We start from the raw sequence: 14,312 nt of genomic DNA on the forward strand, positions 1-14,312 counted from the left end.
GGGTTGTGGGGGCGAAACCCACGCAAACACGGGGACAATGTGCAAACTCCACACGGACAGTGACCCAGAGCCGGGATCGAACCTGGGACCTCGGCGCCGTGAGGCAAACCACTGTGCTGTCTCTCATTGGATCTTAATTGGAGAATTGAGCACATAATCTGGACCGATACTCCCAGCCCCAATACTGAGGGAGTGCTGATTTCCAGATGTACCCTACTCTGGAGAAGAGTTTAACTGAAGCCCTCCTGCAAAGATCCCACAGCCACTCATTGAAGAAGAACAAGGGACTTCGACCCAATATTTATTCCTTAATTAGCATCTCCAAAAAGAACAATCAGGTGACTTCTCTCATTGCTATTTATGGAATCTTGCTGTGCCCAGAATAACTGTCAAGTTTCCTGTATTGTAACAAGATTTCAGAAGCACTTCATGTGGCTCTAAGTGACATTAGGATGTGATGAGTTGGTGAAAGACTTTCTCGGATTGCAAATTCTTTCTTTAGCAGGTGCATACATACATACAATTTACAGTGCAGAAGGAGGCCATTCAGCCCATCGAGTCTGCACGGGCTCTTGGAAAGAGCACCCTACCCAAGGTCAACACCTCCACCCTAGCCCCATAACCCAGTAGCCCCAACCAACACTAAGGGCAATTTTGGACACTAAGGGCAATTTATCATGGCCAATCCACATCTTTGGACTGTGGGAGGAAACCGGAGCACCCGGAGGAAACCCACGCAGACACGGGGAGGACGTGCAGACTCCGCACAGACAGTGACCCAAGCCGGGAATCGAACCTGGGACCCTGGAGCTGTGAAGCGATTGTGCTATCCACAATGCTACCGTGCTGCCCCCAATGTGGCAGTGACATGGTTAAAAATGAAGCCCATTGGCTTTAATTGGGATTGATTCACACAATTGCTTCCACCTGGGCTGAGCAGCTTTATTTGGAAAACCTTGAGTCTGAGATTGATTCTGCTTTTTCCTCTCTCTGCTCACCTCTGGAGTTGGGTAAGTGTGGCTGATGGTGTGAGTTCCCCCTGGTGAGTCACAGTGATGTGTGGAGCCTGTTTGTGCTGCTTTGTGCCCTGGTTCCCAATGCAGCATTGTTGGGAGTTGTTGACAAGATGTGGGCTGTGAAGACCTCAATGATATCTTCTGAAAAATGGTGTTCCAAAAGAAACTGTTTCCTGTGGGTGTAACACTGGGGATTGGGGTGGATTTTATTTATTTTTGGGGTCTAAGGATTTGAGAGAATTTATTCTTTGCTCCAATTTCAGTGGGCTGCTGATGGGAGGGGGATGGGAGAGTACAGCTCTTCACTTATAAGGTTTTACTGTCTAAACATCTTTTTGTATTATCATTATGTTTGATCCAACATCCTCTAGTTTTTTTTTAAACCAAGTCACTGGTTAGGCCAGCATTTATTGTCCATCCCAAACTTCCCTCAAGATGGTGGTGGTGAGCTGCCTTCTTGAGCAGCTGCAATCCCTGTGGTGTAGGTACAGCCACTGTGCTGTTAGGGAGGGAGCTCCAGGATGTTGCCCCAGTGACAGTGAAGGAACGGCCGATATATTTCCCAGTCAGGGTGGGGAGTGACTTGGAGGGGAACCTTCAGGTGGTGGAGTTCCCAGGTATCTGCTGCCCTTGTCCTTCTAGATGGTAGTGGCCGTGGGTTTGGAAGGTGCTGTCTCAGGAACCTTGGTGAGTTCCTGTGGGTGCATCTTGTAGATGGTACACACGGCTGCTGCTGTTCATGGAGTACCCAATTGTTTGTTTTTTTTCCAATTAAGGGGCAATTTGGAGTGGCCAATCCATCTAACCACATCTTTGGGTTGTGGGGGTGAGACCCATGCAAACACCAGGAGAATGTGCAAACTCCACATGGAGAGTGACTCAGGGCTGGGAGTCGAACCTGTGTCTGCAGTGTTGCAGTCCCAGTGCTAACCACTGCAATATGCTGCCAACATTGTTCATTGATGTTGGAGGGTTTGAATGTTTGTGGAAGGGGAAACAATCAAGCAGGGCTGCTTTGTCCTGGATGGTGTTGAGCTTCTTGAGTGTTGATGGAGCTGTGCACTCATCCAGGCAAGTGGAGAGTATTCCATCACACTCCTGACTTGTGCCTTGTAGATGGTGGACAGGCTCTGGGGGGGTCAGGAGGATTCTCACTGCAGGATTCTGAGCTTCTGATTTTCTTTGGTAGCCACAGTATTTGCCTGGCTAGTCCAGCCCATGTTAACCCCCATGGTTACTGATTGAGTTTGTGATGGATATGCTGTTGAATGCTCTCTTGTTGAGTCATTACCTGGCACTGTGTGGTTTGTGGTGTGAATGTTAATTGCCACTTGTCAGCTCAAGTCAGGATATTGTCCAGGTCTTGCTGTATTTGGACATGGACTGCTTCATTAGCTGAGTGCAAATGACCCTTTAATATTGTACAAGTGTCCCTACTTAAGTCTGTATGGTGGGAAAGTCATTGATGAAGCAGCTGATGGTTGGAACTAGGACACTACCCTGAGTAACTTCTGTATGGATATCCTGGAATGGAGATGATTGACCTCTACCATATTCCTTTTGAACTAGGTATGACTCAACTAGCGAGGGATTATCCCTCCCTGATTCCCAATCATTTTTTTAGGGCTCCTTGATGCCACAGTCAAATGCTTCGTGATATTGAGGCCAGTCACTCTCCTCACCTTGGGAGTTAAGCGCTCTGTCCATTTTGGACCAAGGTTGTAATGTAGGAGTGTTTGTTCCATTTCTCTTCCTGATGTCTTTGCTGCTCCATCAGTTTCTTGTGTAAATGCTGACTTAAGTTTCGGTCGCCAAAGAAATTCCTGATGCCAGGAAACACATTGTCACGAGTAGGCTTCAATGAAGTTACTGTGAAAAGCCCCTAGTCGCCACATTCCGCGTCTGTTCGGGGAGGCCGGTACAGGAATTGAACCCTTGCTGCTGGCCTTGTTCTGCATTACAAGCCAGCTGTCTTAGCCCACTGTGCTAAACCAACCCCGACAAGGTGGACTATTGGTTATGGGATGGTTGGAAGGGTGTTGGCCAGTGAATCGATGGGATTTGGGTATGTGGAGAGGGAGGGGCCTGAACTCTGGTTTGGTGGAAATGTTGGGATGGTGAAGTGGGCGGGGGAGATGGGAGAGAGATTGTGAAACCCTTCCCTTTCTGCTCCGATGACGGGGTCCATTCTTGGGCCTAGTGTGAAATGAGCCTTTCCCCTTTGGTCAAGTTCAAATTGAAGGATTTTATTTTGTGTTATAGAACCCTGAAGAATGACTTCGAACAAAAACAACAAATCGGATACGCCAGTTGCCGTATTGTGGAGTAAGGATCACACTTTAATCAGTCCATCAATTTGTGTTACTTTTTTAGTTTCTGATTTGACCTCTTTGATGAAATACGCATGTTGTGTTTTTACCGTTTAGGATTTATCTTGCAACTATAATTCCATAATAGTTTGTGGACACAGTCCTTTGTCACCGAGACTTTCATCAATTTGACCTCGTGACCTCAGGACTTAAAGCATTTCACAGCCAATCAAGTACTTTGGTGAAGTGTGTCCCTAACCAATAGCATCCTGCACAACCTGCCTCCCCCCTCCCCCCCCCCCCCCCCCCCCAGTCTATACTGTGTACTGGGCAGTCCATGGTTTATCTATGGATTGAGGGGTTGATTCTGACCATGAAGTGATTGGGAAAGGTGTTGAGGTTGGAGTGAGAGAATGTGATCTTTCATGTTGGGAGCACGATTCCCATCTTCCGATTGTCAGATGGAAGTCTCTAAATTGTCAACTTGACGCATGGGAGGGCGGCACGGTGGCGCACTGGTTAGCACTACTGCCTACTGCCCACAGCACTTGGGACCCGGGTTCGAATCCTGGCCCTGGGTCCGTGTGGAGTTTGCACATTCTCCCCGTGTCTGCGTGGGTTTCACCCCCACAACCCAAAGATGTGCAGGGTAGGTGGATTGGCCATGCTAAATTGCCCCTTAATTGGAAAAAATGAATTGGGTACTTTAAATTTTTTTTTTAAACTTGCGCATGTTAAATTACAACAAAATTGTGACTCGTGGACTTTCCCATCTAACCCGCCTGTTTGCTCATCATCCTCCAAACGTGTCCGCCTGCTGCCCTCTGATCTCTCCTCCTGCAACCTCTTGGGAATTCTCCAAATCCAGGAAGTTGCTACATGGCTGTGAAGAGTTCTTGATGGCAAGAATCATGATGGCCAACAGTGGCTGCAGTTTAGTGTTTTTGATGTTTTATTTGTTTCTTTTGGAGGAATAACGTTGAATTCATTGCAGGCTGTGAGTTGAATGCGGGTCAGACCACACAGAAGTTTCAAATTGCAGACAACGAGATCTGGGAACATCAGCTGGCTTTGAAGACGGTGAGGAGATGCATGTTCCTCTTCCATGACTTTCATTTAGGCTCCTGACATCTTGGGAGGCGTTCATTGTCCCAGGGTGTACATAGCAATCTGACCAAAAGTAGCACCTTCTTCTCAGGAGGGATTCTTACCAGCTCTGGTCAGAGGTACCATAATCCCTACAGTGCAGAAGGTGGCCATTCGGCCCATTGATTCTGCACCAGCACTCTGAAAGAGCACCCTAAATTGGCCCACTCCCCCACCCTATCCCTGTAACCCCACCTAATCTGCACACCTCGGGACACGAGGGCCAATCCACCTCATCATGCAGACACTGGAGAACCACTGGAGATATAATCCCAAACAACCCTGCCCAGTGCAAGAACATCTCGCCACCTCCCCCGCTGGCAGTGACGGCAGCACAGTCGTTAGCAGCTTCACGGCTCCAGGGTCCCAGGTTCGATTCCCGGCTTGGGTCACTGTCTGTGTGGAGTCTGCACGTCCTCCCCGTGTCTGCGTGGGTTTCCTCCGGGTGCTCCGGTTTCCTCCCACAGTCCAAAGATGTGCAGGTTAGGTGGATTGGCCATGATAAATTGCCCTTTGCCCAAAAAGGTGGGGTGGGGTTACGGAGATAAGGTGGAGGTGTGGGCTTGGGTACAGCTCTTTCCAAGGGTCAGTGCAGACTCGATGGGCTGAATGGCCTCCTTCTGCACTGTAGATTCCATGATTCGGTGTTTGTAAAAATAAATAACACACCGTGAAGTCCCTGTCATTCTCTACCCAGACTCCCGAAAATTAATCTTGGATACTGGAGTTTAAAATCCATCCCAAGGTTGGATGCTTTTGAGTGAGGTGTGTGACGGGGCAGCGCAGTGGTTAGCACTGCTGCCTCACTGCACCCGAGAGCCCAGGTTCAATCCCGACCCCAGGTCACTGTCCGTGTGGAGTTTGCACATTCTCCCCTTGTCTGCAAGCATCTCGCACCCCTAACCCCAAAGATGTGCAGGGTAGGTGGATTGGCCATGCTAAATTGCCCCTTAATTTGAAAAAAAATAAGTTGAAATGTGGGCCAAAGTGTTTCAGGCATCAGCGCAAACCTGGCAGAGATTATCTGTGTTGTTTCTTTTGAGGAAATTCCTCCATGTTTCTGCTTCATTTCGAGATGGGAATGATTTGTGCAAGAGCAGGCTTGGATGTATCTCCATAGTGGCCCTGGATTATATCTACTTGGGCAAGGTTAAAGGTCATTTTGGTGCCTTCTGGGAATATTAGCTCTATCAAGGTGACTCACCAGCATTCCTAAGGCCTGGGTTAAGTGGCCAATGTGTCTATTTGGTCATGTTGGTTCACGGACAAGATGTCAACCCACAACGCCAGAAGAGCAGTTTGCTCTTTAAACAGCGCGGGGAATTTTGCACTCCTGCACCACAGCAAGCATAATGGGCCTTGCCTTAACATTTCCATCAAAAAGACAGCACCCCTGGTAGTGCAGCAGTCCCTCGCCACTACACTGGACTGTCCGCTGAGATCATATTAGCACCTGTGGCCTGTCGCACATCTTGTGAAATTTAATGACCATGGGTTTGCGGCTGTCCAGCGACACGGAGGTGACTCCAGAGGGTGGGAGGGTATCAAATGTAGAAACTGATGGTTCACTGTCATTTTTGCTGTATAAAACTGGTTCCTGTTGGGATGCAATACAGGAAGAGTAGTGACCATTCGTGTGGCAGGTCGCTCCACTCTGATCATATCGAGGCACATAAAATACTAAAAGGGATTGATAAAGTAAACGGAGACCAAATGTTTCCCCGTGTGGGGCAATCGAGAACGAGAGGTCACTGATACAGGCTGAGAGGCGGTGATGTAAAACTGAGATGAGGGGGGAACTATTTCTTGCACAGGGTAGTGAATTTGTGGAACTCGTTGCCCTATCGTGTGGAGGAATCTGAATCATTAAATGGTTTCAAGAGGGAGATATGTTTCTGATTTTTAAAACAAATTAAAGGGATCTGGGGAACAGGTGGGGAGGTGGATTTGAGACCAGGAAGAGATCAGCCATGATCTGATTGAATAACTGAGCAGGCTGGAAGGGCTGAATGGCCTCCTTCTGCTCCAAATTCCGATACTCCCATATGTTGAGGAAATGTCTATAAACGAAGAAGACTAGCCGATCTTTCTCCTTGCTAAGAGTATTTTCAGAGTGAGGCGCACCCTGAACATGTGGCTGAGCAGTTATGTAAAGTTAACCAATTGCTTTTGTTCCAGGTGACAGTCTAGTGTTCAGTATATGGTTCAGTATATGGTTATTTGACTCCTAGATATGTCTGGGAGTTGGTGCAAAGGATGAGCTGAACATTGTGGAAATAGTCCCAGAGAATCAGGGTGCAGCCGTTCCGATTGCTGCCCTGCAACTTTCCATATTGCCAATGGTTAGTCACTCTCAGCTTTTCTGCTGTTTGAACATTTCTGCTCACGTTCCCATCTTCAAGATTTTCAACCACTTGGTGATGGTGTCACCTTTGCTGATGGGTTTTCTCTCTCTCCTGTTTTGCTCCTGCCTTCACTTTTGAGCGTTCCGAGTTTAGACTTGTGTTTTGCAGCATGTGAATATTGTCCACTGTCCTGATCTCTTTCCAGACCACCATCTCTGGCATTGAGCTGACTCCTCCAGTTACTTTCCGATTGAAGAGTGGATCTGGACCCGTGTATATAACTGGTCAAAACATGGTCTGTAAGTATGAGACCGCTTCTTTCTCTCTCTCTCTTCTATTTTTAATAACTCGAGGGGCTGAGTTCTTCACCCCTGCATGTGAGCACCTGATGGGGAGCAGGAATAGACCATTCAGCCCCTCTAGCGTGATTGGATTGTGGCCTCAACTTCGCATTGTGCCAACCACTGATGACGTTTGACTCCCTCATCAATCAATAATCCAGCTTTCACAAACAACCAATGCCCCAGCTTCTGCTGGAGGAGATTTCCACAAACTGACAGCCCAGGGCTCTCTCCATCTGAAAATGGAAAGCCGCTTATTTTCGATCCGTTTTCCCAAACACTTGCCTTTCCCACAAGAGCAAGCTTCCTTTCAGCATCCACTCTGTCTGGTCTCCTCAGGAACTTTTATTCTTTTTTTTGGGAATTTTAAAGTATCCAATTCTTCTTTTCCAATTAAGGGCAATTTAGTATAGCCAGACAGCTACTCTGCACATCTTTAGGTTGTGGGGGTGAGACCCACGCAGAGAATCGGCTCCAATTGGACAGCGACCCAGGGCCAGGATTGAACCCTGAGTCATGAGGCAGCAGTACGAAACACTGCCACCATTTCTCAGGAACTTGTGTTTCAATAATGTCACCTCTCATTCTTCAGTCCAATATAAAAACCCAGCCTGGGTCGGCACGGTGGTGCAGTGGTTAGCACTGCTGCATCACGGTGCAGATGATCGGGGTTCGATCCTGGCCCCGGGTCTCTGTCCGTGTGGAGTTTGCACATTCTCCCCATGTCTGCGTGGGTCTCACCCCCACAACCCAAAGATGTGCAGGGTAGGTGGACTGGCCGTGCTAAATTGCCCCTTAATTAGAAAAAATAATTGGATACTCTAAATTTAAGGCCCAACCTTTCCTCATTCCCACTTCAGCACAGGAATTGGTTGAATGAGCCGACGCTGGTCCTGGTACCCCTAGAGTGGCCAGTTTTTAAGTTGACCTGGTTGGTCACCATCAATACATTAACCAAAAGTGGATTTCCAGCCAAGGTAATCTGCTTGGGGTCATTATTCAACATTTTTGGTGTTCAATGGCCTTTTGCAAGTCCTTGAGTGAGAGGTGGAGAGGTTTACTTGATATAAAAACAGGGTGCTGGAAATATTGAGGTCAGGCAGTATCTGGAGAGAGTTTCAGTTTTGCTCTGAAGGGTCATTGATCTGAAACGTTAATAGTTTGATACTCTGCAGATGCTGACTGTCCTGTGCAGCATTTCCCTTTTCACCCAATGTCCAACATCTGGTGTCCTTGCTTTCCTGCTCTCCATTTCTTTGTTTGTCCACCCAAGCTTGTCCCCTTGGATGCATTGGAAGTGTCTTGGTGCTTAGCCATCAGCTTGACTGCACATAAAGCCCAAGCTAGTGTCTTGGTCAAGTACCTGAAGGCTGTTGCTCTCTGGGATGATGTCCTGTAATTCCCTTGACTCCTAACACCAGGCACAAGAAGTTGAAACATTATCAAGTGCTGCTGGGAGAGGATGAAGTTGATCTTGTCAATCTGCCCTCGAGCCAGCCTTGTCCTGATGGATGGTGGGATGATGGTGTGCTTTGTTAACTAGAACGAGTGCTCTTGGATAGCTGGCTCAGTCATTCCTAATGGAAGAGTCTGGCATTTGAATGAAATTCCTCCTTTTGAATCTCTAGTAGAGGATTACTCATGGGATGAGGAAGAAGAGGACATGGTTGAAGAGGAGGAGGAGGAAGAAGAGGAGGAGGAAACGCCCCCAAAGCCAGCGAAACGGTCTGCTACCACCAAGAAAGCCGGGCTTTCAAAGGTAGCTGCTCCTTGTCTTGGGAAAACCTCATCTATTTCTAAAACCCTCTAAGCTCGTTCTCTAATTCTCTAATCTCTCTCTCCTTTAGAAGAAGAAGATGGAAGCTGAAAGGACAGAGTAAGTGACTGATTTATTAACACTGATGCCAGATCTGAGTACTTGCATGATGACTGTGACTTCTTTGTTTACAGAGATGACTCTGATGAGCAGCTTCCGGTTAAAAAGGTAGGTTCTCCCTCCTGCCTCAATGAAATCCAATGCTTTGCTTTGTGAAAGAACTCTTGTTCTCCTTGTTTCTCCAGCTTTAGTTACTTCCACGGTGATGTCTCAATCGCCTTGCCTTGTTCAGTGAAAAACCAATTGAACTGTCCAAACACGGGGCAGTTTGTTGAATATCTGGAAGTTCTCTGCACCCCCTCCACATTGTGTTCACATCTGGTGAATTAGATGTGCTCTTTAATCAATCTGGAACATCCAGTGGGTCATTTGGACAGTATGCTGAGTGTCAAATGTATGCAAACAGAATGAATGAATCTGCTGACCTTCACAGGCCTGTGCGGATGCTGGACGTTGCTGTTTGAGGAAGCTTGTTCCCTTGGACTCGATCTAGCTAACTTACTGCATGACTTCCTTCCTGCTTCAGCATAATAAAATAGATGTGGAAGGCAGCCATTTTGCCTAAGTAGCTAATGCTCAGGTACTGAAGCAGTGCGTCCATATTCAGCTTGAGCTGGATCGAGGCCAGGTACATTGCCTAGAACTTGAGACATTGACTTGAGACAATGACCATTTCCAAAAAAATAATCTAACCGTCTCCGCTTGACATTCAACGGCACTACCATTGCTGAATTCCCACGATCAAAATCCTTCACCATAAACTGAATGGAAGGGGCAGCAAGGTGGCACAGTGGTTAGCATTGCTGCCTCAGGGCAGAGGTCCCAGGTTCGATCCTGGCTCTGGGTCACTGTCCGTGTGGAGTTTGCATTTTCTCCCCGTGTTTGTGGGTTTCCCCCCACAGCGCAAAGATGTGCAGGGTAGGTGGATTGGCCACGCTAAATTGCCCCTTACATTGGTACTCTAAATTTATTTACAAATTTTAAAAAATAAATTGAATTGGATCAGCCATATTAATGTGATGGCTCTGAGAGCAGGTCAGAGGCTGGGAATTCTGGGCTAGTAACTCCATTCCAGACTCTCCAAAGCATGGCCAACAATCCACTAGGTTCAAGTCAGCATCAGGACAAAGCAGCTGACCTGACTAGGACCTTGTCCACCACCTTTCAACATCCATTGCCTCCACAGTGGCAGCAGTGCGTAATACCAACAAGATGCACTGCAGTAACCCACCATGGCTCCTTCAACAGCACCTTACAAACCCACAGACTCTGCCAACTACAAGGACAAGAGCAGTAGATGCATCGGAATACCGAGCGACCCATCATCCTTCTCTCTTGTTGGATTACAATTCTGGAATTTGGGATGTGGTTATGCCAACACCATAGGGTTAGGGTGTCCATCACCTTCTGACCACAACTCTTCCAGGTTCTGACTGAACTGTAAGGAGGTCAAAAACCTCTTCGCTTTACCCCCAAAACCAGCCTCTTCGCGTTACCCCCGCTACTGTCTCAAAGCTGAGTCGTATCTTTCCCATACTTGTTTGGAGAAATACCTTGGTGCGTGCTTACCTGTTGTGCTCTGCCGTAGTCATTTGACCTGTCAGTGAGCAAAAGATTGTGGCAAATCCCCAGGACATGGAACAGTTTTATTGTTTCCGAGTCCGTTTGTGGTCCTTTCACCCCTGCTCATGGATACTGTTGTTGATCACCAGCTTCTGGTTACAACCTTGTTCCTATTCTTGAACCGTTTGATGAACTGTAAGCCTTGGGGATGTGCCTTATTGGCAATTGGCCTTGTGGCTATCGCCTAATGTATATGCAGCATGAACACCATACTTATTTTAATTCCCTAGGGAAAAGAGGTCGGTAAAGTGAGGAGCGTAGCTACGAAGAAGTAAAGACTTGTTGGAGAGCACAAAGGAAATGTTTGAAAGGTAAGGATTGGCCTTTTTCTAGGGGAGGACAGACTAATGGGACGTCTCTTCATGTAGTCTCTTGGAAGAGTTTGGGAGGGTCACGGAAGGAGCCTATATTTGAACTGTTCAATGTCTCTCTGCTCCTATGGTTTTTGGTGTGATTATACTGGGTATCATTGGGCGTTGGAAGCTGTGCTATTTGGAGGGTACATGCTGAAATCATGTTTGTGTCCCTGCAGTGCTGTTTGCTATGGTCTGCTGTGTTTAACCCATTTACTTTGATACCTCGATTCCCAATGAAAGAATGGTCAAATTGAACTTTGTTCTGGGATTAGGATTAGAACATAGAACATAGAACAGAACAGGCCCTTCAGCCCTCGATGTTGTGCCGAGCCATGATCACCCTACTCAAACCCACGTATCCACCCTATACCCGTAACCCACCTCCCCCTCCCCGCAATTTAGCATGGCCAATCCACCTAACCCGCACATCTTTGGACTGTGGGAGGAAACCGGAGCACCCGGAGGAAACCCACGCACACAGGGGGAGGACGTGCAGACTCCGCACAGACAGTGACCCAGCCGGGAATCGAACCTGGGACCCTGGAGCTGTGAAGCATTTATGCTAACCACCGTGCTGCCCTAACTGGTTGCCCTAGTTCAGGCAGGTGGGCCAAAAGAAGCTTTATTTCACATCCAAATGGGTATAGAGGTCCCAGGATCCACCATTTTGAAATTACTGCCCAATGTTTGCTCTCTGGCAGCCAGGAGACCACATTGTCTTCAAGCTGCTGAGACTTTCATCCATTCCATTCAGAAGAATCAAAACTTGGATAGGTGGACTGAACTGTCCTTCCGGCACTACAAAGGCACATGAGGATCCCACAAGGTGAAATTGGGTCAGGTGACTTTGAGCTTGGTCAAAGAATCGGCTTTTAAAGAACGCCTTAAAGGAGGAATGCATGGTAGAATGAGAGGAGGAATAGCCTAGACAGCTGAAGGTACTGCCACCAATGGTGGAGCAATTATGCTGGAGATGGACAATGTAGTGATATCATGGTGGTTGTAATTTACTGACCGACCACTAGGAGTCTCAAAAGTGAATGTTGGAGTCAGGTGACCTCAGACAGATTAGGGAGCTGAGTTGCTTGTGCATGATCATAATTGGTAGCACAATTGCTTCACAGCTCCAGGGTCCCAGGTTCGATTCCGGCTTGGGTCACTGTCTGTGCGGAGTCTGCACATCCTCCCCGTGTCTGCGTGGGTTTCCTCCGGGTGCTCCGGTTTCCTCCCACAGTCCAAAGATGTGTAGGTTAGGTGGATTGGCCATGATAAATTGCCCTTGGTGTCCAAAATTGCCCTTGGTGTTGGGTGGGGTTACTGGGTTATGGGGATAGGGTGGAGGTGTTGACCTTGGGTAGGGTGCTCTTTCGAAGAGCTGGTGCAGATTCGATGGGCCGAATGGCCTCCTGCGCTGTAAATTCTATGATCTGTTGTGCATGATCATACTGTTATTCATCTGTTGTGTTGTATACAGTTAACCCACAGTGTTAAATCATTTATAGCTTTTGCTACAAATGTTCTTGTCATATGAATCAGACCCTCGGACAAGAACACTACAGACAAGAGGCCAGAATTAGACCAGTGCTGACATCTGCAAGTCAAACTGGAACCTTCCCTGTGTGGAGTTTGCACATTCTCCCCATGTCTGTGTGGGTCTCACCCCCACAACCCAAAGATGGATTGGCCACACTTAATTGCCCCTTAATTGGGGGGGGGGAAATAATTGGGTACTCTAAATTTAATTTTAATGTCAAACTGGAACCTTGATAATTGACACTTGAATTCCTCCCAAAGCCTTGCCCTCCTGAGGCAGATATCACACCAATTGCTGAATATCTTTTTTTTTTCTTTTCCATGACTTGCACTAGAATATTTAATTTAAGAATATTTTATTTTCTCCCCCTCAGGTAAACAACAAAGCCCAGAGGAAGGACTTTAAACTTATTTTTGTAAAACGTTGGAATAAAATTTATTGGAATAAAGGTCACACTTTGCTACATCTTGTGTCTCATGTCTGTCTGTGGTGACCATGGGGGGGGGGGGGGGGGGGGGCAAACAAAACACATCTGACCGGGGGGAGGGGGCCATCCAGCTCGGGCGGGGTGGGTCATCCAGCTAGAGGCCAGACTACTGAAGGAGTGCATGGGACGGAGGAGGTGGGCGGTAAATGAAATTTTGCCTTATAAAATGCTGCCCTCCCTGCCCTGGGTCACTGTCCGTGTGGAGTTTGCACATTCTCCCCGTGTCTGCGTGGGTCTCACCCCCCACAACCCAAAGATGTGCCGGGTAGGTGGATTGGCCACGCTAAATTGCCCCTTCATTGGAAAAAAAATTGGGTACTCTAAATTTAATTTTTAAAAATGCAGATGAGAGGATAGGAGGCATGTAGTTTCCAGAGCATTGATTTAAACTTGGAGAAGGATGAGGGAGTTGAGAATTCCTTCAATCTTGTGCTGCGGAGGCTGTCTAGAACTTTGCATTTGACTGAATAAAAAGGGATGTGCACAAATTCGTTAACCTACAGATCTGCCAAGTGAAATTCTGGTCTGATCAACCTTTCTGTTCACCTGGCACACAGCAGGTGAAATGACTGCTTGTCAATCTCCTGTTCGGATTGGAGAGATGCAGACACTTTGACTGAGAGGGCTAGAGGGGACAAAACCAGGGCAGGATTTTAACACCAGAACAAGAATTTGTAATTTGTCATTGTGGCACGGTAGTTCAATGAACATTGGGTGATGGGACTTGGTGTGAGTTAGGGATTGGATGAATTAATTTGAGGGCTGCAAGATGGGAGAGAGGCCTGGGGGTGACGAATACATTGTGCTCTTTGAATCAAGAATGCAATTTTATGAGTGTGGATAACATTAGATAATGCTGTTCCCCAGCATCATCCCTCGCTCAATTTGCAAATCCAGGTCTGCTAATTTTTTGGCTTACTAATGTATTGCACATTTGCTCTTTGAATGAAGACATTTGACTTCTTGTGGATGGCTGATCTGTGGAACAGTGCCTCTGGTTGGATGTTTGTGTCTTGCTGCCCTGTAGGGGGCAGTGTTTCCACATGTTCAGTTCCTCAGTGAGAAGCAGCTAGTTTAAAAGCCAGCAAGTAACCTTGAGCATTAGTGAAGTAGGTCTGAGTGGGACCTTAACTGACCTTGTTAATGCATTCTGACTGATGTCTGATCAATAGTCAGAAGTAACAGAATTTTAAACTAATATTGAAGATGAGCCCTTGCGTTTGAGTTGTTATTGATGTGTTCCAGCTGCTAGATTCTGTGGATCACCTAGAAATGAAAT

General features: G+C 47.2%; 1 protein-coding gene across 2 annotated transcripts; it reads left to right on the forward strand.

The window, feature by feature from the left end:
- Nucleotides 1–486: 486 nt before the first annotated feature.
- On the forward strand, nucleotides 487–13,011 carry LOC119957509 (nucleoplasmin-like). 2 transcript variants are annotated; one of them, XM_038785629.1, is made up of 10 exons: nucleotides 487–505; nucleotides 3,279–3,341; nucleotides 4,320–4,405; nucleotides 6,703–6,813; nucleotides 7,022–7,115; nucleotides 8,786–8,916; nucleotides 9,005–9,033; nucleotides 9,108–9,141; nucleotides 10,887–10,967; nucleotides 12,920–13,011. In XM_038785629.1, exons 2-9 carry the CDS (start codon nucleotides 3,290–3,292, stop codon nucleotides 10,929–10,931), a joined length of 582 nt encoding a protein of 193 aa, XP_038641557.1. In that variant the 5' UTR covers nucleotides 487–505; nucleotides 3,279–3,289; the 3' UTR covers nucleotides 10,932–10,967; nucleotides 12,920–13,011. The 2 variants fall into 2 exon arrangements, with proteins under 2 accessions (XP_038641557.1, XP_038641556.1); XM_038785628.1 differs by lacking the exon at nucleotides 487–505 and adding an exon at nucleotides 927–1,010.
- The last annotated feature ends 1,301 nt before the right edge of the window (nucleotides 13,012–14,312 follow it).

Source organism: Scyliorhinus canicula, chromosome 26 (genome assembly GCF_902713615.1).
Source record: "Scyliorhinus canicula chromosome 26, sScyCan1.1, whole genome shotgun sequence".
Lineage (NCBI taxonomy): Eukaryota > Metazoa > Chordata > Chondrichthyes > Carcharhiniformes > Scyliorhinidae > Scyliorhinus > Scyliorhinus canicula.

Bases quoted from the DNA above. Each gene is read 5' to 3' on its own strand.
- LOC119957509 (XM_038785629.1), top strand. From the start codon at position 3,290: ATGACTTCGAACAAAAACAACAAATCGGATACGCCAGTTGCCGTATTG. The intron at 6,814-7,021 runs GTTAGTCACTCT...ATCTCTTTCCAG, and splicing joins AACTTTCCATATTGCCAATG to ACCACCATCTCTGGCATTGA. The intron at 9,142-10,886 runs GTAGGTTCTCCC...TTAATTCCCTAG, and splicing joins AGCAGCTTCCGGTTAAAAAG to GGAAAAGAGGTCGGTAAAGT.